This window comes from Eurosta solidaginis, chromosome 2, assembly GCF_040869045.1.
Source record: "Eurosta solidaginis isolate ZX-2024a chromosome 2, ASM4086904v1, whole genome shotgun sequence".
NCBI classification, from domain to species: Eukaryota; Metazoa; Arthropoda; class Insecta; order Diptera; family Tephritidae; genus Eurosta; species Eurosta solidaginis.
The window spans coordinates 7,331,713-7,348,176 of NC_090320.1; the positions used below are offsets into that span (position 1 = coordinate 7,331,713).

Consider the following 16,464-nt stretch of genomic DNA (forward strand, 5'->3'; position numbering starts at 1 on the left):
TATGAGAATCAATGCAATCGATTATTGGTGCCGCTAAAGTCGTAACCGTATCGTAGCCAACCAATTGAGTTTTGGTTTACCGTCGTAACGATAAACAGCTGATTACGTTAGGGATACGGATACAGCAATACGACATACGGGTCCAATGACTCCAGCTTTAAACACCTGGCAGGGGTGGCACACGGCGCGTTTTGGACATATGACCCCGAATCCGAAGTCGGAAATTATATGCAAAATTTTGCAAATGTCCTCGTACCGCTCCGAAATGGGGTTGCGATTAATTGAGTATTTTCCCAGAACACCCATCTGTATTGGCGTCTATCGCCTGCGCTTTCAGAAATTTACCCTAGCTTGGTTCAACACCGATTGGGGCATTCAAATATATAACTGTTTTTTTTCTCATCTATATACGTTTACGCTTAAGCTTTATATGGACTGCTAAGCGACAAACTTTAAATACATCTCTGAAATTGCTACGTATAAAATTAGTACTACTAAATTTCAATACCTATTATACTCAGATGTAACTGAAATATGTGTCTATGTTTCATCCTCTGCACTAATTTTGTGTATTCTATACGCGTCCACTATTTATGACAACTGGTTCAGCTATATGTTATACACAGCAATACAACAGAGGGTTGTGTCTCCGCTTTTCGCTACACGCGCAAAAATACTATGGATCCCACTCCCGGTTTCAGAGGTACCCGCGGGTCTTTTTTCGGTTTTTCGTTAATATCTTTTGAACGAGTTAATATTTTTATTTTCCGCCTTCGGATTACTAATACTGATGTCAAGGCGCGACACCTCTCTCGATATTTTTGGTAGCGTATTAGCAGTCGACCCCTCAACTAGACTATTACCGAATTGTGGTTAATTTTGGAGTACTCGGTTGGTCCATAGCGAGTACTCCATACATGCATGCATGGAGTACTCGTGATTTTTGCAGGGTTATAATGCCAAATTGACATCGATATTTCTAGTGAAGTAATGTAGAGCTTCGATTTAAAAACATTTCTGACTCTACCTTATTCAATAACCAACAATATGCTGAGATTTACACAAAAAATTCGTTTCTATTGCACATTGTTTCGCGAAACTAATAAAAAATTGTCAGAGATTAAAGAAAAGAAAATTGAATTCAAGCAATTAAAATATCCCAGCAAGGTGCCGTTGGAGTCTATAAAGCAAAGCTTTCATGTCCACGAAAAACCAGTCATCGATAGTGCAACTATACAACTACTGGAGCGCTTGGCGTTAGTCAATTTGGAAAGCAAAGAAGCCTTGAAAACATTAGAAAGCAGTATAGAATTTGCAGAAAAAATAACAAATATAGATACGACTAACGTAGCGCCATTATATACAGTGTTGGAAGATCAAAGTCTCTATTTGCGGGAAGATCAAGTAACGGAAGGCGACTGCCGTGAGGACGTGCTACGAGGTGCCAAAGTCACAGAGGAAGATTATTTTGTATCTCCCCCTGGTAATATACCACTGCAACAAAAGGAAAAGGATTTTTCAAGCGACTAATAAAAGTGTAATATGCAGCAAATAAAAAAGATTATTGAAAAATTACGTGCAACTAGTTACTTAACTGCGTCCATTGATGCCAACGACAAATTAAAAGATATTAGATTGTTGAATAATGGTATGAAATATAGCGAACAACTTTTGAAACATTGGCAACAAACACACACGCTAGATAAGGAAGCAGTTGTAAAGTTTATGGATATTAATGTGTATGATTACGATCATTCGATTCATAGATATAATTTTATTAATACAGCAGAGTTTCAAAATAGAATTAAGCACCTTCGTGATACTGGAAAAATAATATTGAAATCTATACAAACAATTTATGCTGATAAAACGAGCATTGATCCAACTTTGAAGCGTGTATTATTGGTAACAGATGTTATACACCCTGCTAAAGGTTTAAATATATTCTTTAATGCACAACGTTCTTCTAAAATATGGTGGATGCGATTTAGTGCTGATCCAAGTAGATATTTATTGGAGCCATACAATTTTAATGCTGCATCTGAATCTCATATAGTGCCTGGAACTCAAGCTGTCGCTATTAAATCACAATTTCCTTATGCCATATACACCGTAGAGGATATAACTTGCATACCTTTTAACGGCACTGCGGCAAGTACAAATGATATCAAAGAATTAACTAATGTGGATAGTTGTCAGACAAAAAATATTACACCCGGTGTTATACGTTCAGTGATTGATTTACACGCTGCAGCGACTGGTAGGGGCTGAGCATTACTTAAAAAATTAATGACTAAGAAATTTGTATTACTACCAAGTAATACACTGAATTTATTTTCTTGTACTTCCAGCTATTATTTTTGATAGTGTATGTAATGAACGTGAAAATACGCTGTTGCTTCACAGAAAATTGGCTCCTTATCAATGCGCTGTGACATGTTTTCACAGAGGTAGACAATTGGCTTTTTAATATGACTACGACATTTACTATTTCTTGATTGCAGGTATAAATTTAACCGATTTAGAAGACCTTACTACTCATATCCATTTCATACTAGAACGCGCCGGCCTACGTTTGTTAAATGAAACTCAAATTTTTACTAAGTCTCAAGATGAATTGGATGCTGAATTGGAAAAATGTGATAACTTAGGTATACCATACACACTAATCATTCGCGACAGTACGCTCAAAAATGGCTTATTAAAATTACGCAGTCGAGATACCACGCTAGAAGAAACAATTCATATTAGTGACTTACCAGATTATTTATTACAAATATTTAACAGTTAACAACAGTGGCATAATAAAATACTTCATGTTAATAACTTAGTTAAAATCCTTTAAGTACTGACGTGCATTAAATCCTACAACTTGACTTATACATACCACAAACTCTAGGCTGATTGTGCATTGTAAACGCGACGTGCCATCCATTACATTCTCACCCGAAACAAAACTTAATAGTTTAAGATTGACTAAAGTTGATATTTGTGATAAAAGATTACAAGTTAAACCAACTTTTTCCTCGAGTATAGCATAAAATATTGCTAAGAGACGGTCAACACTGAACGATTTTGGCCCGATATAGGTGCTCATTTTTTCTGTCATCTGAAAATTGGAAAAATTCAAAAAAAGGAAGAGATCTTGAGTTTGAGGATTGTATTAATTTATAAGCTATGTTATAAGTATCCCAAAGAGTAATCTAAAGTTAAGAATGCAACCCACAGTGAAGTCACAATATGGATTGCAGATTGACAATATTGGGATCACTGCTACAACAACAACAACAATATTGGGATATTCTTATAAATACGATGATGGTATTCCTTGACTAAGCACCTACAAAAGATTTGATTGAGCCATTAAAATTTTACTTTTTTTAACTGTACCGAAACGCTAGTAAATTCTGATATTTATATATTTTCCGACATACTTTGTTACGGACTGTGATATATATACATACATACACATATATATACTTACTTTGGCATTAGCATTAATGGTTTGCATTCGTTTTCTACGTTTTCCATGATTTTTCACAAATAAGCGTTTATCTTCTTTTGATGAATTGTAGCTTGCTAGAAATGCTGCTATAAGCAAATATTTCCCATAGTATGGTAGTTCCAATGATTGTGCTATTTTAACAATTTCCTTATCATTACTTCCTGTTGCGGGTGTCTATTATAGATATAAGAATTAATTTGAAAATAATTTGCTTTAGTGAAATTCTTGCATACCTTTTCTATTTGGCCACTGCGTATATAAACTTGTGCAAGGGCACTTCGTAGTTGGCCTGCAACACATCGCCAAAGTCGTGAAACATCCGACATATTAACTGTACCATCCAAAATAGGTTCCATATAGTAAATAAAGCATTTTCGTGCAGTAATCTTTAATTCAGATAGATCGCGACATGCTTTATAAAATACACCCAAAAACAAATTTAGGTAATTGTGAAAAAATTCTTTAGTTATAGTTCCGATTACTTTTACTTTGTTTGTAAGCTCATTTACATCATAACAATTGCGACGTAGATGAAAGGACAAAAGTTTTCGTGCATTTTTAAAATCGTTGGTTAATATTTCGATTGTCTCAGATTTTGTGTACTGAGGAAAATATACAACAACAGGATCATCTATGCTAGTTTTACAGTAAAATTTTTCCAATGGTATTTGTGTTATTAGTATAACACAAAGATTTAGACCACTCAGCTGCTGCATACGCAATAGTGACGGCAACACATTTGCATCCATATCACGCAGTCTTTCAGCGTTATCCAAAGCTATTATATAGTGCGCATTCGGATTTGTATGTAGTTGACACAGTTGCTCCACAAAATCCTTTAAATGTTCAGACTTTACAGCATGTTCTTTATCACTGTTATAGCACAAAAGATCTAAAATATTTTCAAACAAAATCTTTGGTGTATAATTTTCTACACAATTGACGAATGCTACGCTGAACGTGTTGTTATTCCCACAAATAGCTTCTTTCAGAAAGTACTTCAATAACGACGTTTTTCCTGTGCCGGAATGTCCATATATATGAATGGCAGATGGCAGAATTTCTTCGCTGTGTCCAACGAGATCAGTTAGAGTTTTTATTATTTTTCTCCTGCATGGGAATCGTGCGTTCACTTTATCAAATAATTCCATCGTTTTAAAGATTGACGTGAACTTAAAATGGAATACACAATTTTTTTGGCGGAATATTTGTTTTTGTTTTGGTAAGATGACAGCTAAATGGGGCTGTCGATCAATAAAAATTCCTCGATAATCGATAAACATATCCAATGTAGACATTTAGCACGATCCCTACAAGACAATTGACTTTGTCTCCAATTAGATAATGGTTTTTTTTTAAATTATTTTTAACACAACTATAATATCAATATCAACAAGGTCCAGATGTTCATTTTGAGTGAAAACTGCAATTACAGTTCAGATAAAAGTCTAGAGCAGCGGTCCAATGCTAATATAGATATTGTGGCATTTTTACATATAACCATCTCTTGTTTGTCATCCCTAAGTGGAAGGACGAAATAAAGCGCCAAATACACGACACGGACATTTCCGCGAACATTCCGCAATCTTGTTCGCAGCTTTGGCCTTACACCATACGAACTTTTGGCCGAACATTTGTTCTCTTTCAGACAGCGATGAATACGGACAACAATTGTGCTGCAGCAATATTGTTCGCTGTGGCAATTAAGCTTAAAAAAAAGAGAGAAGATCGCAAAAAAAGAATTTGGTGCAAAGAATGGTTTAAAAAACGAGCAGTTCTTGGACAAAGTGAGCTTATTAAAGAACTGAAATTCACGTCACAAAATGATTTTAAAAATTACGTTCGTATGAGCAAGGCAACATTTGACCAACTTTTACAAAAAATTTTGCCACTAATAACGAAACGGGATACAATAATGAGAGAAGCGATTCCCCCTCATCACCGCCTTTCTCATTATTCTTTTTAATTCTATTACAATAATCTTTGCTTTTTACTTGCCACAATGATGGCAAAGATTTATACATTTCAATAAATTCACTCAGAAATTTTTTATTGTCCATTTTACTTTTCCGCGCACGTCTGTTCCGTTCAGAAATTACTACGATTATGAGTTATTTCGCCATACACGCACGAACAGTTCGCGCAAATGTTCGCCAAAAATTAAAATAGGGAAAAGTGAAAATTTGATAGCTAAAAATTTAGTTCCTAGGGATGGAATACATGTGCACACTTAGGTTAAGGGACTAAGGCCTCTTTTACACAACCACAAATCTACAATAAAACCTCAAAAATAGTCTACGCAAATGCCTCATTCCTAGGAACCAGATTATTATGTCCAGTTTTCGCGTTTCTCTTTTTTTCGTGCTTTCAATTAGAGATTACCCTCTTGAGGTAAAATTTTTTCTATGAAAAAATAATGGGCATCCAAAACTTGTTCATAATTGAAGTGAAAAATTTTCTGATAAATCTAATAAACTATTGGGAGTTAAGTACGAAAGTGAAGATACTCTTGTTTATGTAAACTAGGTCAAAGCGTTGTAATTAGCCCTGTTTTTTTTACACGCGTATGCGTTTACGCTTAAACTTTATATGTAATGCTAAGCGTCAAACTTTAAATACACCTCTGAAATTGCTGCGCATAAAATTTGTACTACTAATTTTTAATACGCATTATACTCAGATCTGACTGAAATATGTGTCTATGTTTCACCTCAGCACTAATTCTATGTATCACCTTTAAAAATGGTGTGTATCCACTATTCCTCGCAGCCGGTTCAGCTATATACAGTCGTACAACAAAGGGTTGTGTCTCCGCTTTTCTGTACACCCTGTGCTGTAGCTAGTTGTTTAACCAATGTCGCTGGATGGGTCTCCTAAGCGAGGATAAGCGTTTTTTTACGCACAAACGAAAACGTATATGCGTGTAAAAAAACACGGCTATTATTATTGTTGTTGTTTTAGCCGTATCTTCTTTTACACGCGTTTACGTTAAGTTTGCGCGTCAAAAAAACGATTATCCTCGCTTAGATAATTCTTAGTACATAATTTTATACACTGCCTATAAGTATGCAACATATTTGCCGTCATCCGGTGGCAAAATCCTGAGCCAGATAAATAAATTTGCATGTAAATGCAACAACCACGATTTGAGCCAAATAAATCCAGATAGAAGTCTGGTTCAATTTGTGAGTCAGATAATTTGTTAATTACTTCTTTTTAGTTTGGCAACGCTGCCTTTAATAAACCTACTTTTTCAAAAATAGATGTCGCTGCTTAGCCTTTCGCCGTATGAGTTAAATGAAAAACAGCGGCGACATCTGCCTATCACATTTCACATGTGCGAAAATTTCACGACATCTGCTTCTCAAGTCTCTCAATGATCCAGAGCATTCCCGTGAGAATTGAGCGTGAGCCGGAACTGTAAAACTCACTGGAAGACGGCAATTGGATACTTTTCCTTTGGGATACTGCACCCTGTTGTTTATCTGCCAATCACTCGTTAATTATCGTAATCGAATTTATTTTTTTTACATTTGACAATCTTTGATGACGTTTATTCTTCAAGTAAGGACCGTGAACACTTACGATTTTCTTTTGCTTACACATATGTAATATCAGTATATATTCTTAAATTTAAAACGAAAAATGACGTTCATTAATTAATAGAAAGAAAAATTTAACAATTTAAGTACTTGTGAGCTCTGTGCGAACGACCGTACCAGGTGACCTTATCGGCCATCAACAAATTTACGCCCGATGTGAAGGATTTTAACAATATGCAAAGTTTCCCAACAACAAAAGCTAAAGAAATGTTTATTGTACGTGCATTGGAAAAGATTTTAGCCGATAAAGATATACGGCGTTCGCATCATTCGCAATTGAAAAAGTCTTGCGACTCAGCACTAGAGCAAATAAAAAATGAACTCATCAATGCTGGCCAAATTGCTGAAGGTAATGAATTGCCTTGTGCAGCACTCCCGCTGCCTAAAAATGATGCTGATAGTATAATTAATGCCGAAACCTATTTTCTACCATTCGAATTGGCATGCAAAAGTCGTTCACCACGCATTGTGGTAACCGCACTTGATTGTCTCCAAAAACTCATAGCATATGGACATCTTACTGGCGCCATACAAGATTCAGTCAGTCCTGGACATTTGTTAATTGATCGTATTGTAAATACAATATGCGGTTGCTTTAATGGACCACAAACAGATGAAGGCGTACAATTACAAATTATCAAAGCTTTGCTTACAGTTGTTACATCACAACATGTGGAAATACATGAAGGTACCGTATTGCAAGCTGTACGCACTTGCTATGACATTTATTTGTCCAGTAAGAATCTAGTCAATCAGACAACAGCACGTGCAACATTAACACAAATGCTAAATGTGATATTTGCCCGCATGGAGAATCAAGAATATGAACTTACTACGCATCCAAACACGGATAATATTACAAAGAGCAGCTCTAGTATAGATGTTGGAAAATCAACAGCTAATAGAGAAACAACAGTCGAGCTTAATGGGAGTGAACATGAAATGTCAATGGAAGAAATTGCTGCATCGGTATTGGATGACATTTTAAGTAGTAAGTTTTTTATAAGTAGCTATTTATCCAGTTTATTTTTTACATTTTCCTTCTAATAGGTGCCTTTGGGCAAGCACTGGAAGAAAAGCATAGTTCTGCTACAGAAACGGTAACAAATTCGTCATTCGGCTCAGTTGAAATAATAGACAATCACATCAACTCTGAAGAAAATGCAGAAAACGGCGCTGATAACGATGCAGTGGTTACTGCAAAATTTACACATATTTTACAAAAAGATGCATTTCTTGTATTTCGCGCTCTCTGCAAATTAAGCATGAAGCCGCTACCAGAGGGTCATCCCGATCCTAAATCACATGAACTGCGTTCAAAAGTTTTATCTTTACATTTACTGCTATCTATTTTACAAAACGCTGGGCCTGTTTTTCGTTCAAATGAAATGTTCATAATGGCAATCAAACAGTATTTGTGTGTGGCACTATCTAAAAATGGTGTAAGCTTGGTGCCTGAAGTATTTGAACTATCGCTTTCCATATTTGTGGCGCTACTCTCAAATTTCAAAATACATCTTAAAAAACAAATAGAAGTATTTTTCAAAGAAATCTTTCTCAATATATTGGAAACAAATTCAAGCTCTTTTGAACACAAATGGATGGTTATACAAGCTCTTACACGTATATGTGCTGACGCACAATCAGTTGTAGATATATATGTTAATTATGATTGCGACTTTTCAGCTGCAAATTTATTTGAACGCCTTGTCAATGATTTATCTAAGATTGCACAAGGACGGCAAGCAGTTGAGTTGGGTGCGAATCCATTACAAGAGAAATCTATGCGCAAACGTGGTTTGGAGTGTTTGGTTTCGATATTAAAGTGCATGGTAGAATGGAGTCAGGATTTATACGTGAATCCAAATTTATCATCATTGAATTCACAGGAGTCAACACACAAAACTACAAACCTTCAAACTGAGCTATCACATAAACAAAATCAAAGTGATAATATTGATGCAATTTCGCAAACTAACAACTCTTCACGTTCGGCTTATGGTGGATCTAGCCATAGCTTAAATTCATATGGTAGCGTAAAAAACTCTGAAGTACTAGATTTGCCTGAGGCATTGGAGGAACGAAAAATGCGCAAAGAAGTAATGGAAACGGGCATTGAGTTGTTCAATCGAAAGCCTAAAAAGGGTGTGCAATTCCTACAAGAAAAAATGCTTTTAGGTGTTAAAGCTACCGATATAGCTAAATGGTTACATGAAGATAAACGTTTGGATAAAACTGTCATTGGTAATTATCTGGGTGAGAATGACGATCATTGCAAAGAAGTAATGTGCGCTTATATTGACGAATTTGAGTTTCATAACTTGGAAGTGGTGGCTGCATTGCGCCTATTACTCGAAGAATTTCGTTTACCTGGCGAAGCGCAAAAAATTGATCGTCTAATGGAGAAATTCGCCAGTCGCTACTGTGAATGCAATCCAAACAATCAATTGTTTCAAAGCGCCGACACTGTATATGTGTTAGCATTTTCTATAATTATGTTGACTACAGATTTACATTCACCACAAGTTAAAAATAAGATGACCAAAGAGCAATATATTAAAATGAATCGTGGTATAAGTGACAGTAAAGACGATTTGCCGGAAGAGTATTTATCTTCAATTTATGACGAGATTGCTGGACATGAGATTAAAATGAAAAACACTTCTGTTAACAAGCCTGGCAAACAGATTATTGTGAATGAGAAGCGGCGAAAGCTTTTGTGGAATATGGAAATGGAAGCTATTTCTGCCACTGCCAAAAAACTTAATGGAATCGGTATCACATGTTAAGTCACCATTTACGTCGGCTAAACACTTGGAGCATGTTAGACCAATGTTTAAAATGGCATGGACACCCTTTCTAGCAGCATTTTCAGTTGGTTTACAAGATTGTGATGATCCTGAAATAGCATGCTTATGTTTGGATGGTATACGCTGTGCTATACGAATTGCATGTATTTTTCACATGTCTTTGGAACGTGATGCATACGTACAGGCATTGGCACGTTTTACTTTGCTTACGGCCAATTCACCTATTAATGAAATGAAAGCGAAAAATATTGATACAATCAAAACATTAATAATGGTAGCTCATACAGATGGCAATTATTTGGGTTCCAGCTGGCTTGATATCGTCAAATGTATTAGTCAATTGGAGTTGGCTCAATTGATTGGAACTGGTGTAAGGCCACAATTTCTCACCGGAGCTCAGACAACATTAAAGGATACCTTAAATCCGAGCGTTATAGAGCATATTGGTGAGACGAGTAGCCAGAGTGTTGTTGTTGCTGTGGATCGTATATTTACGGGTTCCATACGTTTGGATGGTGATGCTATAGTGGATTTCGTAAGAGCACTTTGCCAAGTAAGTATATATGTATATATATTTTCATTTAAAAATAAGCAACACGTTATAAAAGTGTAGCGTTCCTAAAATGTAACCAGTTCCAGAAAGGTTCCAAAAACGATCTGGTTCGAAACATGTAACCAGTTTCAAAAAGTAACAGGTTGTAAAAATTTAATGGTTTTCGAAAAATTAACTCATACGTTAGATATAAAACTTTATTTTGAAAACAACAATCAATGATCCCCAGCTCGCATATGTATGTAATTACTCCGCTTCACCATCGCACAGATACTATGGTTTAAAAACAATTTTCCATCACACATCGTAATACATGATACGGGTGCAGTTACATGTTTCTCTCACTAGAGTTTCTAAGGAATACATTCCATTTGGAATAGTTATTCCTTTGAAGGCAGCCCCAGAGGATTGCAATATTTTTTTGTTAGTCCATTATCAATATGTTATTTGCTCTTTTGGTTGTAAAGGTCGAATTATGGTTACTTTATATAAAAATATATGATTTTTTCACTTGAGGAACGCTTTTTAATATATTATTCCACATAATGAATGCAAAGAAGAATAACTAGTTCGGACGAACAAAATACTTTTGAATCTTGTTATTCCATAAGAGGGATGCTTTTATGTTTTATTATTCCACTGATGAATGCAAAAATGAATAATAAGTTCGGACTAAAAAATGGAAAAATTTGTTTAAAAAATAAATAAATGTAAGGCGCGATAACCTCCGAAGAGATCTAAGGCCGAGCTTCTCTTCCAATTTGCGTCGTGCTCCTCTTGATTTTCCCTACAAATTGGCCGGACGGGACCTACATGTTTTATGCCGACTCCGAACGGCATCTGCAAGGCAGATGAGTTTTCACTGAGAGCTTTTCATGGCAGAAATACACCCGGAGCGCTTGTCAAACACTGCGGAGGGGCGACCCGCTTAGAAAAAATTTCTTCTAATTGAAAAACCTTATTTCTAAAATTTTGATGTTGCTTTGTCCGGGGTGCGAACCCAGGGCATACGGTTTGGTAGGCGGAGCACGCTACCATCACACCACGGCGGCCGCCAATTTGTGTATTATTACAAAAAAAGGGTGCAATCTAAACGTGTTAGTCCAGGAATGGAAATGCATGGATTGCATTCCGGGGTGATTGCTTCCTTAAGAACCCTGTCTCACACACACATCTGAGCAATAATTTTCGGTTCTAAGTTTTGTTTTCTAATATATTTTTTTTTTAATTTTTTTTTTTTTAATATTTTTTTTTTTTTAATATTTTTTTTTTTTTTAATATTTTTTTTTTTAATATTTTTTTTTTTTAATATTTTTTTTTTTAATATTTTTTTTTTTTAATATTTTTTTTTTTAATATTTTTTTTTTTTTTTTAATATTTTTAAGGTATGTGTTGACGAGTTACAGAATGTGCAGCCTCGAATGTTTTCGCTACAAAAGATAGTGGAAATTTCATATTATAATATGGAACGTATACGTTTGCAATGGTCCCGTATTTGGCAGGTGCTGGGTGAGCACTTCAACGCCGTTGGTTGTAACACAAATGAAGAGATTTCATTCTTCGCTTTAGACTCGCTACGTCAGCTATCTATGAAGTTTATGGAAAAGGGCGAATTTGCGAATTTCCGTTTTCAAAAAGATTTCCTCCGCCCATTCGAACATATTATGAAAAAGAATCAATCACCAGCTATACGTGACATGGTTGTGCGTTGTATTGCACAAATGGTTAATTCACAAGCGCATAATATTAAATCTGGTTGGAAGAATATATTTTCAATATTCCATTTAGCGGCAAGCGATAATGAGGAGGCCATCGTGGAATTGGCATTTCAGACAACTGGTAAAATAATTGGTGAATTGTATCAGAAACAATTTGCCGTGATGGTCGATTCATTTCAAGATGCTGTGAAATGTTTATCTGAATTTGCATGCAATGCACGTTTTCCTGATACTAGCATGGAAGCAATACGTCTGGTACGTACCTGTGCGCTTTGTGTGCATGATGCACCTCAATTATTTGCTGAACATGCTGGCATGGAAAATGACATTTCTGTAGCAGAGGAAGATCGTGTATGGGTGCGCGGCTGGTTTCCAATGCTCTTCTCACTATCGTGTGTGGTTAATCGCTGTAAATTGGATGTGCGCACACGTGGTTTAACGGTGCTTTTCGAAATTGTAAAAACACACGGTGATAGTTTTAAGCCGAATTGGTGGAAGGATTTATTTAATATTATATTTCGCATATTCGATAATATGAAATTACCCGAACATGTTACCGAAAAATCCGAATGGATGACAACTACCTGTAATCATGCATTATATGCAATTATCGATGTATTCACGCAATACTTTGATGTATTGGGTTATTTGCTATTAGAAGACCTTTTTGCCCAGCTGCATTGGTGTGTACAACAAAGCAATGAACAATTGGCACGTTCTGGTACAAATTGTTTAGAAAATTTAGTTATATCAAATGGTTTTAAATTTAACGAAAGTACATGGGATAAGACATGTCAATGCATATTGGATATATTTAATGCAACGTTACCAACAGAGCTATTAACATGGCGTCCAAGTTCACATCAAATGCAAATGCAACATATTGATCAACATCAGCAGAAGAATGGTACACATGTAACACAAAATTCAATTGAAAACAAGAGCAATATGGCCACAATGAATCGTAGCCAATCACAACATTCCGTTTATAGTATGACGACAATGACAAGTAACATGGATGATGATACAATGAGCACGTCTCATGGTTATCATCCCAATTCGCATCATCATCATATTATGTTGCATAATTCACAATTTGAAAGTTTACAAATTAAATGTGTTGTACAATTGGAACTAATACAAACAATGGACAATATTGTATTCTTTCCGGCGACGTCACGTAAAGAAGATGCCGAAACGCTGGCACAAGCGACTGCAGATTTGGCTGGTAACAATGCAACTCAAAATGTATTGGATTGCCAAAGAGAGGAACAAGGCATGTATAGTTATTTGCATACGCGTCAATTGTTGATCTTAGCTGATTGTTTAATGCAGTCGCATCGGTTTGCGAAGCGCTTCAATGCCGATCATGAACAACGTAATATTTTGTGGCGTGCTGGATTTAAAGGATCTGTTAAGCCGAATCTTTTAAAGCAAGAGACTGCTTCATTGGCGTGTGTATTGCGAATATATTTAAAAATGTACGGTGATGAGAATCGTCGTAATGATTGGTCTGGCATTGAACACGAATTGATCCAGGTGTGCAAGGAGGCGCTGGCTTATTTTCTTAGTTTGCAAAGTGAGGCTCATCGTGATGCGTGGACTTCATTGTTGTTGCTCATTCTAACGCGATTGCTGAAGATGTCTGACGCCAGGGTATGTATACAATTTCCCTTATTTCAATAAATGCATTCAAACTTCGTTTATTGATTTGTTAATCGGCAGTGGGTAGTTGTTTGGACAGTACTTTTCCTGCTTTTATATAGGTATATTTTTTATTTTTATTTTTTTTAAGAAAACAAGTTTTCAATTCAGATATAGGTTTTGGCGATTCGCTGAATTAGTTATTAGTTGGTGTATTTTACAAAAGCTAATGCTACTACAACAACAAATTCGATATTTTTATATCTATTATAACTTTAAAAAATGTTTCAACGTACTTTTGGTCCTCAAAGAGCAATTCATTCAAAATAAATTGAGATTTATTTGCTTTCGTATGTCGTAATCCCTTTAAATGTTACGACCGACATATCACGTAATTTTCATTCGTATCGTATTCGATCCGTTATCGTATGGTACGATTCAGCTCCAGTTGAAAATTTATTGAAAAGCTTTTCATGATAGAAATACACTTTTTCTTCGAGCTACATGTAGACTTACCGAAGGGTTTGTCAAGTTTTATCGATATTGGTGGTCCGTTGCTGGATATTGATATGTTCCGTAAAATATATCGGTTAAAGCATTACTCCGACATGATATGGCAACGTTAACTTTCTGGGTTTTCCAAATCCCAGCTTCCGTGATGAACTTGGGCCGCCAGAGCCCCGCCTATAAATTAACAGGATTCGCCACGGTTAGATGAGGATGATAATTAAGTTAACAATTTGGAGGTTTTCATTCCGTGCGATGAGTTAGGCACATTAAACTTTAATCTTTGACGTATCAATATTGTAAATCTTTATACATTTTATAACTTATTATTCTGATTTCTTTAGTTTGCTACACATGTTTCCAGTTACTATGCGCTCCTGTGTGAAATGATGTGCTTGGACCTAAAGCCCGAACTAAGAAGTGTCCTTAGACGAGTGTATATGCGAATTGGCCCAGTATTTAATATAGTGAGTCTTAATGTAAGGAACTAATTAATTTATTATTACTTAAAATATACATACATACACACATATATATATATATATATATATTTAAATATATCCTTTCTGAGTTTTCTTATCTCCATTGTAATCTGAAATCGTACATACATAAATATATGCAATTATAAAATTGTATAATAGTGGAACTCACCTTTGTGGCTTTTGTTGTTGTAGAATGTAAATAAATACCAAATAAATGAAAAAAAGAATCAGAAGAAATAAATTTAGTTAAGTAATATGTGCAGCTTCTGAAAAAATCCCCATTAAATGCTTAAGCTGTGACGAAAATATACGAGGTTCAATTGTATATTGTTTAAAGTTTTGTGATTTATTTTCTTTGGAAGTCTCGCAGCCCATTCTGTCATTTTCTTTAACAATAAATCTCCATTTGCTCTTGCGGTGAACTAGAGCAGGATTTAGTGTTGATTGCCATCGAGGGAGCCCGCATTTTTGCTTTGGAATCCACTTCATATTGACAGCTTGAAACTTACAAGGACACTGTCTGATGGGGCCGCATGAGAAACGAATGCAATTCCACCTGTTCAAGGGACAGGCATCTATTCGTTGGTGCGTGGGCTTTGCAGAACTCCATAGCGTCTGAGTATGTGATATAGTGGCTTTTTTGAATGCACTACGTTTTACGACGACACTAGAGCACGTCAGGAGGTCGCATTCACTATCCCGAATATAAGAGCTCTCAAGGCCGTTAGCAAGGATTAAAACGTAACTCATTAGTTTAAAAGCTTCGCCAATATCCAATGTAAAAGTCTAGAACAGGGGCGACTGCTAATACACGTCCAAAAATATCGAGAGAATTGTCAAAAGACGCGCATTAATCTCGACAACAATAATCCGAAGGCGGAAAAGAAAACTTGTATCTCTGTCCGGAGATGTTTGCAGTTGAAGTTGGCAATTTTCAGGTGGTTTTTGTGCACTGAAAAAAATTGTGTATACAAAGCACGCGGTTAAATTTGATCCCACCCCATTGGTGGACCGGCCAGGGTAATTTTTAAAAAGGCGACCGAAGGCCGCCAACGCAGAAAGGTGTTCCGCGCAAAAATACTGTCAACTCGACCCACGGTTTCGGAGGGAGCCGGGGTCATTTTTCGGTTTCTTCGTTATTAACTTTTGAACGAGTTAAAATTTTTATTTTTTTTGGATGCGTATTAGCAGTCGACCCCTGTTCTAGACTATTACCAAAAATTTATTTTCCGCCTTCGGATTATTGTTGTCGAGGTCAATACATGGAAACAAAATAAATTAAATGTTTTATTAAATTGGGAAATTCAGCCAAAGCGTTGCATTTTTTTCTTTTCCCAAACAAAAAACAGCACGCTGTGCGCTTTGCGGCGAGCAATAGAACAGACCATAATATTTAGCTGTCCGATTCAGCTTATCACAATTTATCGATAACTACTACTGTCAACGGCGTCTAATTAGAAGTGCGCGCGTTGGTGTTATCGAACGGTCGCCGGAACCGGAATCAACCAAAGTGAAATTTAATTTAAGTTGTGATAGCTTTCATTTTTACTAACGGTAGTGTTATTATTCCAACAAATGCAGGCTGTTTTCAGTGTTCTAATTGTAATAGTGGTGTATAGTGAAAAGTAGAAAGAGGAAAGTTG

At 35.9% G+C, this 16,464-nt stretch overlaps 4 protein-coding genes across 5 annotated transcripts; 3 read left to right on the forward strand and 1 right to left on the reverse strand.

The window, feature by feature from the left end:
• Positions 1-997: 997 nt before the first annotated feature.
• GatC (glutamyl-tRNA(Gln) amidotransferase subunit C, mitochondrial) lies at positions 998-1,575 on the forward strand. The gene has a single exon (XM_067764243.1). The coding sequence runs from the start codon at positions 1,048-1,050 to the stop codon at positions 1,528-1,530; it is 483 nt and encodes a 160-aa protein (XP_067620344.1). The 5' UTR covers positions 998-1,047; the 3' UTR covers positions 1,531-1,575.
• Positions 1,543-4,961, forward strand: PolG2 (DNA polymerase subunit gamma-2, mitochondrial). 2 transcript variants are annotated; one of them, XM_067764242.1, is made up of 3 exons: positions 1,543-2,260; positions 2,352-2,450; positions 2,559-4,961. In XM_067764242.1, exons 1-3 carry the CDS (start codon positions 1,543-1,545, stop codon positions 2,789-2,791), a joined length of 1,050 nt encoding a protein of 349 aa, XP_067620343.1. In that variant the 3' UTR covers positions 2,792-4,961. The 2 variants fall into 2 exon arrangements, with proteins under 2 accessions (XP_067620343.1, XP_067620342.1); XM_067764241.1 differs by having other exon boundaries at positions 2,505-4,951.
• Positions 2,748-4,939, reverse strand: Orc5 (origin recognition complex subunit 5). The gene is made up of 3 exons (XM_067764240.1): positions 3,739-4,939; positions 3,485-3,679; positions 2,748-3,109 (listed from the first exon to the last, which is right to left on the reverse strand). Exons 1-3 carry the CDS (start codon positions 4,801-4,803, stop codon positions 2,828-2,830), a joined length of 1,542 nt encoding a protein of 513 aa, XP_067620341.1. The 5' UTR covers positions 4,804-4,939; the 3' UTR covers positions 2,748-2,827.
• A 2,072-nt stretch (positions 4,962-7,033) lies between the features above and the next one.
• Positions 7,034-15,146, forward strand: Sec71 (ADP ribosylation factor guanine nucleotide exchange factor Sec71). The gene is given in 5 exon segments (XM_067764238.1): positions 7,034-8,098; positions 8,158-9,863; positions 9,865-10,470; positions 11,856-13,844; positions 14,684-15,146. Coding segments are annotated over 5 exon segments (5,265 nt in total). The 5' UTR covers positions 7,034-7,281; the 3' UTR covers positions 14,831-15,146.
• The last annotated feature ends 1,318 nt before the right edge of the window (positions 15,147-16,464 follow it).